Here is a 13,548-nt window from a genome sequence, read left to right as displayed (position 1 = left end):
CTGGTTCAGTAAAGCTGACTGATGAATAATCTGTTGGGTACCATTATTTATACTAGTATCCCTTCTGCAGGGAAACCTTAGGTCAGTCCTACTGCATGAGTTCATGCACTTCATTGGGTAATTGGATTACAGTCCTTCTTCCCATTATAATAGTATGTTAGAATGCTAGAAATGGTTTGTATGACAGCTGCAGGGCTAATGGGCTCCTGAGGATGGATTTCTTATTTGGATACCCTGGGCTTAGCACAGTATAGGGGCTGTATAATTGTTTTTGTTTCTTGTATTTTTTTTTGTTTGCAAGACTTAACTTTTTTCTTTTTTTTAATGTTTATTTTTAAGAGAGAGAGAGAAAGAGAAGTGGGGGGGGGGGGTGGCGAGGGAAGGCAGAGAGAGAGAGACACAGAACCTGAAGAAGGCTCCACTCTTGGTTCGAGCTTACAGCAGTAAACCCAATGAGGGGCTCCCACTCACAAGCCATGAGATCATGACCTGAGCCAAAGTTGGACACTTAACCAAGACTAAGCCACCAGGCATCCCAAGACTTAACTTCCCTGCAACACCTACTAACTTTTTTCCTTCCTCTGCTTACAGCACCATGGAGGCTCTTCCCATCATTGCTTCCTTGCTTGTCTATTGCCTTTCTCAGAGTGTGAACTTCTTTATTTTTTTTTTTTTATTTTTTTTTTTTTAATTTTTTTTTTTTCAACGTTTTTTATTTATTTTTGGGACAGAGAGAGACAGAGCATGAACAGGGGAGGGGCAGAGAGAGAGGGAGACACAGAATCGGAAACAGGCTCCAGGCTCCGAGCCATCAGCCCAGAGCCTGACGCGGGGCTCGAACTCACAGACCGCGAGATCGTGACCTGGCTGAAGTCGGACGCTTAACCGACTGCGCCACCCAGGCGCCCCAGAGTGTGAACTTCTTTAAGGACAGAGACTACCTTTTATTTCCCTGTGTTCCTGAAACTCAGCACAGCAACTGTTACATAATCATAGTTATTATATGAAAGAATATGTGATCGTTAGTTCTCCTTTAATACAGAGTTTTTAACTTGTCTATCTTTGGTGTCTTAAAATTATGAAAACATTCTGTTTTATAATGTTACTATAATTTTAAAGAGAAGATTATTCTTAAGGTAAGTTTCTAAAAACCTATTTCAATTTTTGAGATACCCATGCTTCGGTAAGAAAATGATTATTTTAAACACATCATACTGAGGAAAAGATCTTAAAATGTAAATAATATATAATAACAGTTTTATTATGCATGTTTAGAAAATGATCTTTGCAGAGTAACCAGAGCTCTGATTATGAATATCTAATAATAAATGCAATCATTTACGTAAGGAGAATGTGCTAACCTGGGATTGTACAGAGATGCCCATGTGACCTCCACAAGCAAAGCTAAGGGGACAACTGGGAGAAGTATTCAGCTAATTCAGGCAAAAGGGGAAAAGGGAAAGTTTTTGGTTTGTTTGTCTGTTTGTTTTGAAGGAACTTTTGCTCAGTTACTGTCTAAAGTTCTGTGATTAAAAGCAATTACTTGATGGGGCGCCTGGGTGGCTCAGTCGGTTAAGCGGCCGACTTCACCTCAGGTCATGATCTCGTGGCCCGTGAGGGCTGTGAGTTCGAGCCCTGCGTCAGGCTCTGTGCTGACAGCTCAGAGCCTGGAGCCTATTTCAGATTCTGTGTCTCCCTCTCTCTGACCCTCCCCTGTTCATGCTCTGTCTCTCTGTGTCTCAAAAATAAATAAATGTTAAAAAAAATAAATAAATAAAAGCAGTTACTTGCACTTGTCACAAAATAATATAAAACCTCCTACCAGATAAGCAAAAATTTATCAACAAAAGCCTCCATGAGTGGTGTGTTTCTGTTTGTACGTATACCTATACAAGATCATTTTACGAAAAATATAACAATAAAATGGACAATTTTAAAGACTGGTCGGTATCCATGTGTTTTCAAACTTTAGTATTTGGCAAACTAAAATTATACCTAACAAAATGATTTTGAAAGTACACAGTAGGGGGTGTCTGTGTGGCTCAGTTGGTTGAATGTCTGACTTTGGCTCAGGTCATGATCTCACGGTTCATGAGTTCAAGCCCCACCCCGTGCTGGGCTCTGTGCTGACAGTTCAAACTGGAGCCTGCTTCAGATTCTGTGTCTCCCTGTCTCTCTGCGCCTCCCCTGCTCATGCTGACTCTCTCTCTCTCTCAAAAATAAATAAACATTAAAAAAAAAAAGTACACTGTAATTTGTATTAGGAGTATAGGATTTATAATAAAATTTGTGGTTCATTAATCTTTTTTTTATTTAAAATTTTTTTAAATGTTTATTTCATTTTTGAGAGAGAGAGAGAGAGAGAGAGAGAGAGTGCAAGCGGGGGAGGGGCAGAGAGAGAGGGACACAGAATCCAAAGCAGGCTCCAGGCTCTGAGCTGTCAGCACAGAGCCCTATGTGGGGCTCAAACTCACAAACTGTAAGAACATGACCTGAGCTGAAGTCAGATGCTTACCGACTGAGCTATTCGGGTGCCCCCCCCCCCATTAATCTTAATCATTTGATGTTCTAATGTGAGTTAGATATCCTATTCAAATTTAAGAATTTGCATTTATTATAGCAGATCCCATATAATTCATGCAAAAAGCATATGTTGTCACCCCTTTTAATATTTGAATTACAATGATTTTTCAAATTAGATTTCTCATTTGTTGTATTTATAGAGATCTGTTTGGATAAAACAATATTAATGTTTTTGCACATAAAGTGAATTCTTAACACCAACCAGTGCATGTATTTTAATCTCCTTTTAAGACTTATTTGACTTTTTAATCTTCCTTTTAAATTACAGAAGGCATTAGATAAAAATCAAGTCCCTCCATATCTGTGTTAGCCCTAGTGCTAATCACCAATATGACAAAAATTTAGGGTTTGCCAAAACTAGTCATTGATTGTATGCAGCTGGATCAATGTTTACTTTATTGTCACCTTTCTCCTGAGGGAGAGTATTCAGAGGAAGCTCAGTTCTTAGGATCTGGTGAGGCGACTGATGCCAGAGGAGCAATTATCCCTTGCATCAGATAGAAAAGAACTAAGAAGAGGGACAATGTTCATATCTTTGTATCCAGAAGGAGTGTCATTTGTATCCAGGAGTATGTTTGAAATTTTATGATACAGTTTTTAAAAATACAACGAAATGTGATAGAAAGTTTCCATGTAGATTTACTGTTTGTTATTTTTGTGATTTTCAGATGCACATTTTCCCACTTTTCAACATCTCTGAAACTAGTAGGCATCTAACAATCTAATGATTATAATTGGAATGGCAGCACTTTTATTTCTCAGTAGTGCATAAAATAATGGTGCATCATTCAATCGATGGTGTCTTTTATTCAGTTAGATATAAATGTGGGTAGATATATATATTCCAGGTAAGGACATATGCATCAAAAAGAGACAATCTAGGGGCGCCTGGGTGGCGCAGTCGGTTAAGCGTCCGACTTCAGCCAGGTCACGATCTCGCGGTCCGTGAGTTCGAGCCCCGCATCAGGCTCTGGGCTGATGGCTCGGAGCCTGGAGCCTGTTTCCGATTCTGTGTCTCCCTCTCTCTCTGCCCCTCCCCCGTTCATGCTCTGTCTCTCTCTGTCCCAAAAATAAAATAAAAAACATTGAAAAAAAAAATAAAAAAAAAAAAGAGACAATCTGATCTTTTAAGTATTTTATGACTTTGTCTATAGTCTATTCAATAACAAATTTCAAGTGCCTATTATTGTAGATGCTAAGGATAATGAAGAGTCTACCCTCATAGAGCATATAGCAAGCTGGGAAGACAGACAGTCAGATATTTAATTACCCTATCATGTGGTATGTTATAGAAGCACCAGGGGCTTACATGTTTCTGGTAGAGGGCGACCTATATACTCCAGTGGGTTTCTTGGCAATGACATTCATGTGGGGACTTGAGGTTAGCAAGCAGTGGGAGTAACTGCTTATGCAAGGCCTGGAGACTTCAGAGGAGTTGGCACAACAGAAGAGCTAAAAGAGACTCAATAATCTTGACAGGAATACATTCAGCTCATTTACATCTCTTGATACTCTTCTGTACTTGCTTTGAGAGTGAATACAATTCTCCAGTCACAGAGCACTCTGGATAGGCAGTATATTCTGATTTTAGCATTGTGGCAACAATTCCAAATATCTTTCATCTCAATTTTATAACATGAATTCAAATACACTATTTTGTGTTTCATACAACAGAAGGATTGTGTAGGTAAAGAATAGCACTTTGATCCCTAATTTTCTGAATATGTTTTAAACATGAGCTATTTTATGAAGTATTTTAAGGAGAATATGAAAATTTAGCAACTTCTAAATCTAATGAGAAGTTTTTGGGGTTCGAGGTGGAGGCACATATGCCGAGGAACATCCATCTGAGGAAGTAAAATCAATAGTTATCAGCTGTGCCCAAGTTTATGCATCAAAAGAGCATCATGACAGCAGGGACGACAAATAGGCAAACTGGTGAAACGTGAAATATATATGTATATTTCACTCCTACTCTCAGTGCCTATGTATTAAACAAACAAACGAACAAAAATCCTATGAATGTATTGCTGCCTTTACTGATATCATAATGACTAAAGAGTTTCCCCATGTTCAGTAATTCCTGTCAGTCCACTGTGTGCCACTGGAGGTTATTTCTTTGTTTCTTAACAAAATGTAAGTATCTGATTTCCATGTTCAGCCGTCACCTCACTGGATTTCATACACACACATATATATATTTTTCTTTTTAGAGAGGGGAGGGGTGGGAAGGGAAAGAGGGAGAGAATCCCAAGCAGAGGATTAGACGCAGAGCTAGATTCTACGACTGACCACGAGATCATGACCTTAGCCAAACTCAAGAGTCAGACACTTCTAATGAGCCACTCAGGTGCCTCTGGACTTCATTTTGAATAGGAAATCTTGACTGAAGAAAGTCACAAAGGAAGACACCTTGCTTTTAGGCTAAGTAAAATATTTCTAGGGTGGAGAGACCTATAACTCAATTAGGCATCATTCTATATATTCTTAATATCCAGAGATAGTAGTCTTATTTGGGTTATGATTAATGTAGGGTAGACATCATCTAATTTCACTGTATACCTAAAAGTCATGAAAATAACAGACTTGTATCATTGATTAGGTCCTTATGAAAGTCTTTTAGACAGGTATACTTGGATTTAACATTTAGAGGGTTGAGCAAGAGGGAAATGGAGTTGCATTTAGATAGCCTGTATGGCATATTATCTCACAGCATGAGATCTGAGATCAGAGATCAAAGCTGAGCACAGGCTTTGCCGTTTACTAGTTGTGTGACTTTGCACAAATTAATCTCTTAGCATTTTGGTTTCTTCATCTCCAATATATGGATAATAGTTCTGAATTTTTTCCTGTTTCTCAGATTAAAATGAAATAATATATGCAACGTTTTTGGCACAAGGCCTCACACAGAATATGTTCTCAATAAATATGTGCCTTTCAGCATTAAGTTGTGCCAGTTTTTCTCTGTTATTGTATGTCTTGATCTTTTTCCCCTGGAGGTTTAATTCTGCCATTTGGATATGGCCAATGAGAGGCTGGGCAAGAAATGAGAGGGTGGGAGGAAAAGAAGGGGTATTCATTTCCCCTGCTCCCTCCTGGTGGGGCTTCAGTTTGGGCTCTAGCTGCATTCCTCTTCCTATGTCCCAGCTCCTGTCCAACAGTCCCTCTCCCATAGCTAGAGTTCACAGTCAACCTGACAATGCTCCCTTTTCATGGCTAGGATTAGTAATGGCTTTTCTTCCCACTGTTACTTCAGATGCTTTCTTCTCAGTATTGTTTGTCCTTAGGTGCTCCACCATCTTTTGTCAGTTCCTTTAAATGCCTCTGTAAACAGTCCCTTTATTAAACTTCCTTCAGTTAAATCCTTTATATGTGTCACTAGTTTTTGCTGGGACTTTGACATACATAAAATAATAATCTGTTGACAAATCATTTTAAAATATCGTTAAAAGCTAATACAAGACAATTCTTAATCCAACGGGAAGTTTATTGGGATGGTGGTGGTTTGTTGTGGTGATATAAGCCTACATTTATAAATTTTTTTAATGCTTATTTACTTTTGAGAGACAGAGCATGAGTGGGGAAGGAGCAGAGACAGAGGGAGACACAGAATCAGAAGGAGGCTCCAGGCTCTGAGCTGTCAGCACAGAGTCCTGAGCCTTGATATCATGACTTAGGCTGACGTTGGAAGCTTAACCCACTAAGCCACCCCAGGCCCTCCAAACCCACATTTAGGTAGCCTACCTGGCATATTATTTCACAGCATGCGATTCAAGATCAGAGATCTAAGCTGAGCACAGGTTCAACAGGGGGTGGTGGAGGGAAAGGTGGAGTTCTCTTCCACATGCACAAAACAAGATCATATCCACAGTATCAAAATGAGCGCGAGGATTACGGAGAAAGTAAGGAAACGTGATCGGCTATCATGGGAAGGGTACATTTTGGGCTTTTGGCAGGCAGAATAATGGTCTCCCAAAGATGTCATGTCCTAATCCCTAGAACCTGTGAATGTTACCTTATATGGCACAAAGGACTTGCCATGTGTGATTAAATTAAGGATCTCGAGACAGGGAGATTATCCTGCATTATGTAAGTGGGTCCAATGTAATCAGAAGGATCTTTATAAGAAAGACTCAACAGGGTCAGAGTCAGAGAAAGAAATGGATGATGAAGCAGTCAGAGAGAAAAATCTGAAGATGCTATACTGCTGGCTTTGAAGATGTAGGACGGACCCACAAGCTAAGGAATGCAGGTGGCCTCTAGAAGCTGGAAAAGGCAAGGAAATGGATTTTCCCTGATAGCCTCCAGAAGACATGTAGCTCTGTCTGCACCTTGATTTTAGCCTAGAGATACTTCTTACAGAACTGTAAGATAGTAAATTTGTCTTATTTTAAGCCAATCAATCTGTGGCAATTTGTTACAACAGAAACAGGAAACCAATACGGGCGTAGTAGGAGAGAGAGGGTGCTGGATTAGAGCAGACCCTGAATGGTCAGTTGAGAATTTTGGATTTTATCTGAAGACAATAAAGAGCCATCAAAGTATTTTTGTTTGTTTGTTTTACTAAAGACTAAGATATAATGAAAGTTACTTATTAGGAAGATAGATTAGAGGTTGGGTTCAGATCGGCAGCAAGAGCACTCCACAGGAGTGTGCACTGGTAGGGATAGTGATGAGACCCCAGGTTAGGGGTGGACTCCGAACTGATGAGAAGTTTCCAGGAAAGCTGACCCTATGATGACTGACTGGAAGACCAGCAAAGGAGAGGAAGAAGTCAAATTTCAGATCCTTGTAAAATGGGCATATTATAGCACATATGAGGAACTGACTGATTCTGACACAATAAATTCTAATTTAAATATGATTGAATTTTAGGTACATGCACATATACACATACACAAAAAGGACTTAAGTATTATAATTTAGAAATACCTAGGGGCGCCTGGGTGGCTCAGTCAGTTAAGCGTCTGACTTCGGCTCAGGTCATGATCTTGCGTTCTGGTCTGTGAGTTCAAGCCTCACGTCGGGCTCTGAGCTGACAGCTCAGAGCCCAGAGCCTGCTTTGGATTCTGTGTCTCCCTCTCTCTCTGCCCCTCCCCTGCTCATGCTCTGTCTCTCTCTTTAAATAAACTTTAAAAAAAATTTTAGAAATATCTATATGTTATTCTTCTTTAAGTCCCTTTCTGCCTTAATATGCCTTACCAACAATTGCAGAAAACCCACAGCGTGCAACTTGTGACTGTTTTAGGCATGGGTAAATAAAGCAGTTAAACCTAAAAGATCTTCAGTATATGAAATCATAACTTTTTGACCTCTATTTTTTTTAAAGTTTCATTTTAAAGTTTATTTATTTTGAGAGAGAGAGAGAGAGAGAGAGAGAGAGAAGATATGAGCAGGGGAGGGGCAGAGAGAGCGAGGGAGAAAGAAAAATCCCAAGCAGGCTCCAGGTGCAGAGGCTGAGAACAGGGCTGAAACTCACAAACAGTGAGATCATGGATCATGACCTGAGTTGAAATCAAGAGTCAGCTGCTTAACCTACTGAGCCACCCAGGGCCCTCATTCTTTTTTTTTTTGAGGGGGGGGGGCGGCGGGGGGATATGCAAACTTCATTTGATCCTTTCTGCACTACTGACTGCCTTTTTGGTAAGTTGAAAAAGGTACAACTTGAATAGTCAGACAACTTCAGATTTGGCACAACAACAAAAGGCAAACAACCTCTAAAAAGTTTGAGCTGGAGAGACATCACATAGGTCAAATAAGTGTAAAGGGCAGTGACAGTAGCTGATAAGTTAAACCATTCACTGGCTGTAAAGCTGTTCAGAAGTCTCTACTGTTTGGATTACTGGACACTTCCTGAGTAGTAGAAAATGTTTGGATGAAAAGTCCGTAGCTCATAATTAACTCTCTTAATACCACCTCACTATGTAAAAAGTTTTGCTTACTAATAATCCATTTCTCAGAGATCTTCATAAGAGGTAACCAGGCTTGAACATCCAAATCAGGGTAAACTGGCCAGATAATTCCCGTTTTTAATGGCAAAATGCTGAATTAACTAGTACTCAGAAGCATGCCAGCAAAAAAGACACTGAACATTGAATATTGATGATATGCTAAACCCAACCATTAACCAAACCATTAATCAGGTCACTTTCTTTCACACAATGTATCTTCCAGTTTTCACCACTACAACTTCTCCCCTCAGTCAGTAACTGGTAAAAAAGATCTGACTGTGGGTTAATCATTTGGAAAATCTTAGGAATGATATGATTCAACATTTTTCTGAATTGGATATAACTTTGTATTTCCAGTGTTTTTTTTAAGTCCTCATGAAAAATACCTTTTATACACATGTAACAATACTATACTTTGCATTAAAAAATGGTCTGCTCTGTGACAGTTACAGAGTAAAGGCTCTCTATCCCTTTCTCCATTTCAAAAAGTTCCTCCTCATCCTTGACAGCAACAAAATGCAAAATCCCACCCTTGTGTAACCTGAGGGTAGGAACTTTGCATATAAATCAGGCGCCCTCTAGTTTCTCCCCTCCCGAAGAGCGGGGTGAGGAGGGGAAAGGCCATTCAGTAAAGTCCTAAAATACAGTGTAAACTGTCAAAACAAGTCTGTAGAGTCGCATCTACCTTGTCAAGTTTTCAGCGCTGTCTCCCTGCTACCACCGAGGGGGAAGGTTTTGAAACACATCAAAACGAGTAACGAGAACGAAACGCAGAAACTCCTTTCTGTACTCAGACCTGCCCAGACTACCTGAGCGCCCCAAACTGGACCAGCGCTCCATCCACCCCTCGGGGCCAGAGCTCTCCGTCTCCCTCTACCCAACAACCACAACAAGCCCGGAGCCCCGCGCGCAGATGCCCAGAGACAAGCAGGGTCGCTCACCGGTGAGGAGCCAGCAGCGGGCGACAGCCAGCCCTGGGCTGGCTTGGCGTCGGGGGGCCATGGCCCGACAGCCCGCAGAGCCCGGGGACGCGCTGGATCGGCGGGCAGGACTCGGCGGGGCTGGGAACGGAGCCGCGCGCTCAGGGCCACTCTACCGCCGCAGGTCTGCGTCCGGCCCCGGCCAGTCGCGGCGCGCAGAAGCCGAAGAGTGAATTTCCTGTGTTTTGGACGAATGCCTCTGAGTCCTCTCCACGCTCCTCATATCCCAGACTTACTGCCCCATCGCCCGCCCCTTCGCGTGCTGGGTTTCTGAAATCCCACTGGCAGTCTCCCAGGCTCTGTCCGAGACATGGACAAATAAAGCCAGCTTCGCGGGTTCGTGTTTAGGCTAAAGTCCACCAGCTACAAAGCAAACCTTAAAGGGATATCTGCCTTTCATTGAGAGGGTGATGCCGCTCTCCGGCTAACTCCCTACGGTGGCAGGAAGGCGGGCGAGGGCTGGACCTTCGGAGGGAGTCGCCAGTGCAGTGGCCCCGCCTTCACACCCCTAACTTCTCCCCTGGGTCTGCTCGGGGAGAGTACTTTCAACGTGCCCGGGCTTCTCGGCCCTTAAGGGGAGGCTGCTTCCCTGGGGCCCGATTGCGCAGAAGGAATTCGACGGTCTCTGAGAGAGTGAGCAGGTCTGGTCTCCCCACCTCGCTTCCTGCGGACACTTGAACTTCGCCGTGCTGTGGTCTGGCACTAAGCGTGTGGATGTGGGAGGGGAGGGGGCGTCTACTCCCGCACGCCCCCACTGAAAGGGTTTTGCTTTCGCTTATGGAGGGTTTGCTTCGTTTGATCGTGGTTAAACGGTGGTTGCAGATAAACTTTTCTTTGGGAAGACTGATAAGTTGGAGAAAAGGAGAAGGAAACAAGAATGGGAGAAAAAAGAAAAGAAACAGAAATGCAAGAGGGAAGAGGGAGGTTAAAGAAGGGAGGAAGACAGTCTCTTCAGAAACGGTATGTGTGTGGGCTATTTTGTTTAAGTTGAATGAGAATGTTTGTACACCGGGAACTGAACCTAATAAAGAACCTGGGGACTGTTTTATTTCTTCTTGCTGAAGACTTTTATAACTAGGAGTGCATTAAATCATGTTCATGTTACTCCATCCTCTCCCCCTCCCTCTACTCCAGGGAACTAAAAATTGGGAAGTTAACTTGACGGGTCAAAACGCTGGAGAATGTTACCCCACCCTGGGAGACCCAAGCCAGAAAAAGCACTTAAGAATTTGCAATGATTCCCTTGCTCATCCTGTGAGTTGTACAGCCTCCCTGTTAAGAGCCACATCCACATGTTAGCTTCACTTGCTTTTTTTTTTTTTTTTTTTTTTTTTTTTTTTTTTTTTAAAGCAGCTCTGTCTTAATGGTTTTGAGAATTTCAAAGAAAGGGAAGGAGTGGATGAGTGGATTTGTGTTTACACCTGGTGCCTGGAATCCATTCCATTCCATTCAAAGCAGCTACCAATTGAGTATCTCTCTCTAGCAGGACTAGGGCTAGGCAGGACTAGAGTGCCACCCAAAGGAGGACTCTGCCTAGGACACAATACAGGTGACAGTATAGGTAACCCGAGAGAAGGGAAGGGAGAAGCCACAGGGATGATTGCATAGAGTGCCACCGAACAGGATGACAGGGACTAACAGTTGGAAAAGACAATAAAGAAATTTAATGAAGATCAAAAAGATGGTCAGCCCTGAGATGATGAAAGCCATCAAATGTCAGTAACGTGACCCATCAGCTAAGGAATTTTTCTCTAATTTATTTATATGAAATGATTACCTAGTTGAATATGTTAAAAATACTGCTTTTCCCTGTTTCCAACTTTCATATTTTCATTTCTTAGTCCTATTTTCAAAATATTTATTTATTGCACAAATAAGTCTCTGGAGAAAATCTCATGTTGGATCACAGTTCAAACTCATCAGACATTACTGAGGCTCCATTGCCTATATTCAGTGTTCTCGTATCCCAGTTGGGCTTTCCAGCCTATCTTCATTAACTGGTATCATCAACCTGCCTCCTTTTCCTGGGAAAGCCTTGCCAAGTAATCTCTACATTTCATCTCCCTGTCTATAGTCTTAGTTACGTCTTCTGCCTCAGTGTGGCCCGTGAAGATTTGCACAATAATCAGTAAATACTGCTTAACTGATTAACCGATAAAAAACTGATAAGGGATTAATGTTTAGACATTTAAAAGTCATGATACATACTTTCCCCAAAATATCTCTTCAAATTGTTCTGTTTTCATAAACAATGTGTGTGTATATATATGTAAACATATGTATATACACACATATATATATGTGTATAGACATATACACATTTGGAGCTCTAGAAAATTACAATATTATTTTTAAATGATTTTTTTATTCATTTTTGAAAGAGAGAGAGAGAGAGAGAGAGGGAGAGAGCACAGGTAGGGGAGGGGCAGAGAGAGAGGAACACAGAATCTGAAGCAGGCTCCAGTCTCTGAGCTGTCAGCACAGAGTCAGATGCAGGGCTTGAACCCAGGAACTCTGAGATCATGACCTGAGCCAAAGTCACACACCTATCCGACTGAGCTACCAGGCACCCTGAAAATTATAATATTATTGAATTAGAAAGAAATAAAAAGAGAAATTATAAAATTCTATCTTACTGAAATAAAGTAGGGTTAAAACATGCTTGTATGATCAAGTCTATAATTATTGGGAACTTTAACTTTCTTTGGGGGTTAACAAATACTTTGAATTAAAAATTTTTTTATAAAGTTTATTTATTTTTGAGAGAGACAGAGGCAGCATGAATGGGGGAGGGGCAGAGAGAGAGGGAGAGAGAGAATCCCAAGCAGGTTCTTCACTGCACATAGCCCCATGCGGGTTTGAACTCACAAAACCATGAGATCATGACCTAAACCAAAACTAAGAGTCAGATGCTTAACTGATTGAACCACCCAGGCACCCCTTGAATTTAAATTTTTGAAAATCGTCTCTAAGACTTACAAATTAATGGTGATAACCAGCACTACCAGTGCTGTGGTTAGTTTACTTCCATATGTGTTAGGAATCTTATGACAATATTTATTAATCTTCCTCATTTCACATCAATGCAAATATAGAGACTGAGAAAGTAGTTATTGCTGGAGAATTAAATTTAGATTCAGTGCTCATTTTCTGAACTTCAATAAATCTTAACACAAATCAATTTCAGGCAAGCTATTTTCTTAACTAATTTTATCTTGACAGGAAGACATGTTATTGAGTAAACTGAGGCTTAGAGAAGATAAAAACTAGGGTCACAAACTAGTCATTACATGGGGTCACTTGACAGCAAATGCTAAGCTCTAGACTTTGTACAATATACTCTTCTATTTTAAATGAGATCTAATATGATTAGATCCCTGTGACAATTTGGAGATATGGGTGAAAATTAGAAATACCCTGAGAGGTTAGAGACTGAACTGATTAAGAATTTAGAACACAGAGTCTATGAAATGAGGCAAAGTAATTGGGATTACTGGTTAGTATCTCAAAAAGAAAAACTTATACTTGATACAAAAGTATTCTCCTTAGAGGTAATCTAATATATTAAGTATAATTACTGGAGTAAGTAGGTTCTTGAGTTAAACTCCCTAGATTCATGCCCAAGAACCACCATGTGGTAGCTGTGTGATCTAGGAAAAGTTATGTAGTTTCTGTGAGCCTCAGTTTTCTCAAACATAAAATGGGGATAAAATACTGCTTTTCTCTGAAGAATGTTATGAGGATTATATGAGATGAGCCCATGAAACATTTAGCAAAAATGCCTGGATTACAGTAAATAGAAATGAATCATTCTTCTTCTTCCCAGTTGTAGGAGAATTAGAATTAGACAATGGGAACACAGGGCAGGGCCTGTGTGGGACGGGCCCTAAGGAAATGATACCATTTGCTAGGCATCAAAAGGGAAGGTTAGTGTTTGGCCAAAATCACCTCTATCAACTCTTATCATTATTTCTGGAATGTTTACCTGAAATACTTACTTTGTATTAGGGAATTATCTTGAACATATCCCTATA

At 40.9% G+C, this 13,548-nt stretch overlaps 1 protein-coding gene across 1 annotated transcript in view; it reads right to left on the bottom strand.

The window, feature by feature from the left end:
* ITGA1 (integrin subunit alpha 1) overlaps positions 1–9,918 on the bottom strand; it is a 165,544-nt gene extending 155,626 nt beyond the window's left edge. Inside the window, exon 1 of the mRNA XM_060634587.2 lies at positions 9,476–9,918. Within this exon, the coding sequence (XP_060490570.2) occupies positions 9,476–9,536 (61 nt within the window). The 5' untranslated portion in view covers positions 9,537–9,918. The remainder of the gene's footprint in view (positions 1–9,475) is intronic.
* Positions 9,919–13,548: the final 3,630 nt, after the last annotated feature.

This window comes from Panthera onca, chromosome A1, assembly GCF_046562875.1.
Source record: "Panthera onca isolate mPanOnc1 chromosome A1, mPanOnc1 haplotype 2, whole genome shotgun sequence".
NCBI classification, from domain to species: Eukaryota; Metazoa; Chordata; class Mammalia; order Carnivora; family Felidae; genus Panthera; species Panthera onca.
The sequence above is the reverse complement of the archived record's forward strand: the minus strand, read 5'-3'. Positions and strand labels throughout refer to the sequence as shown.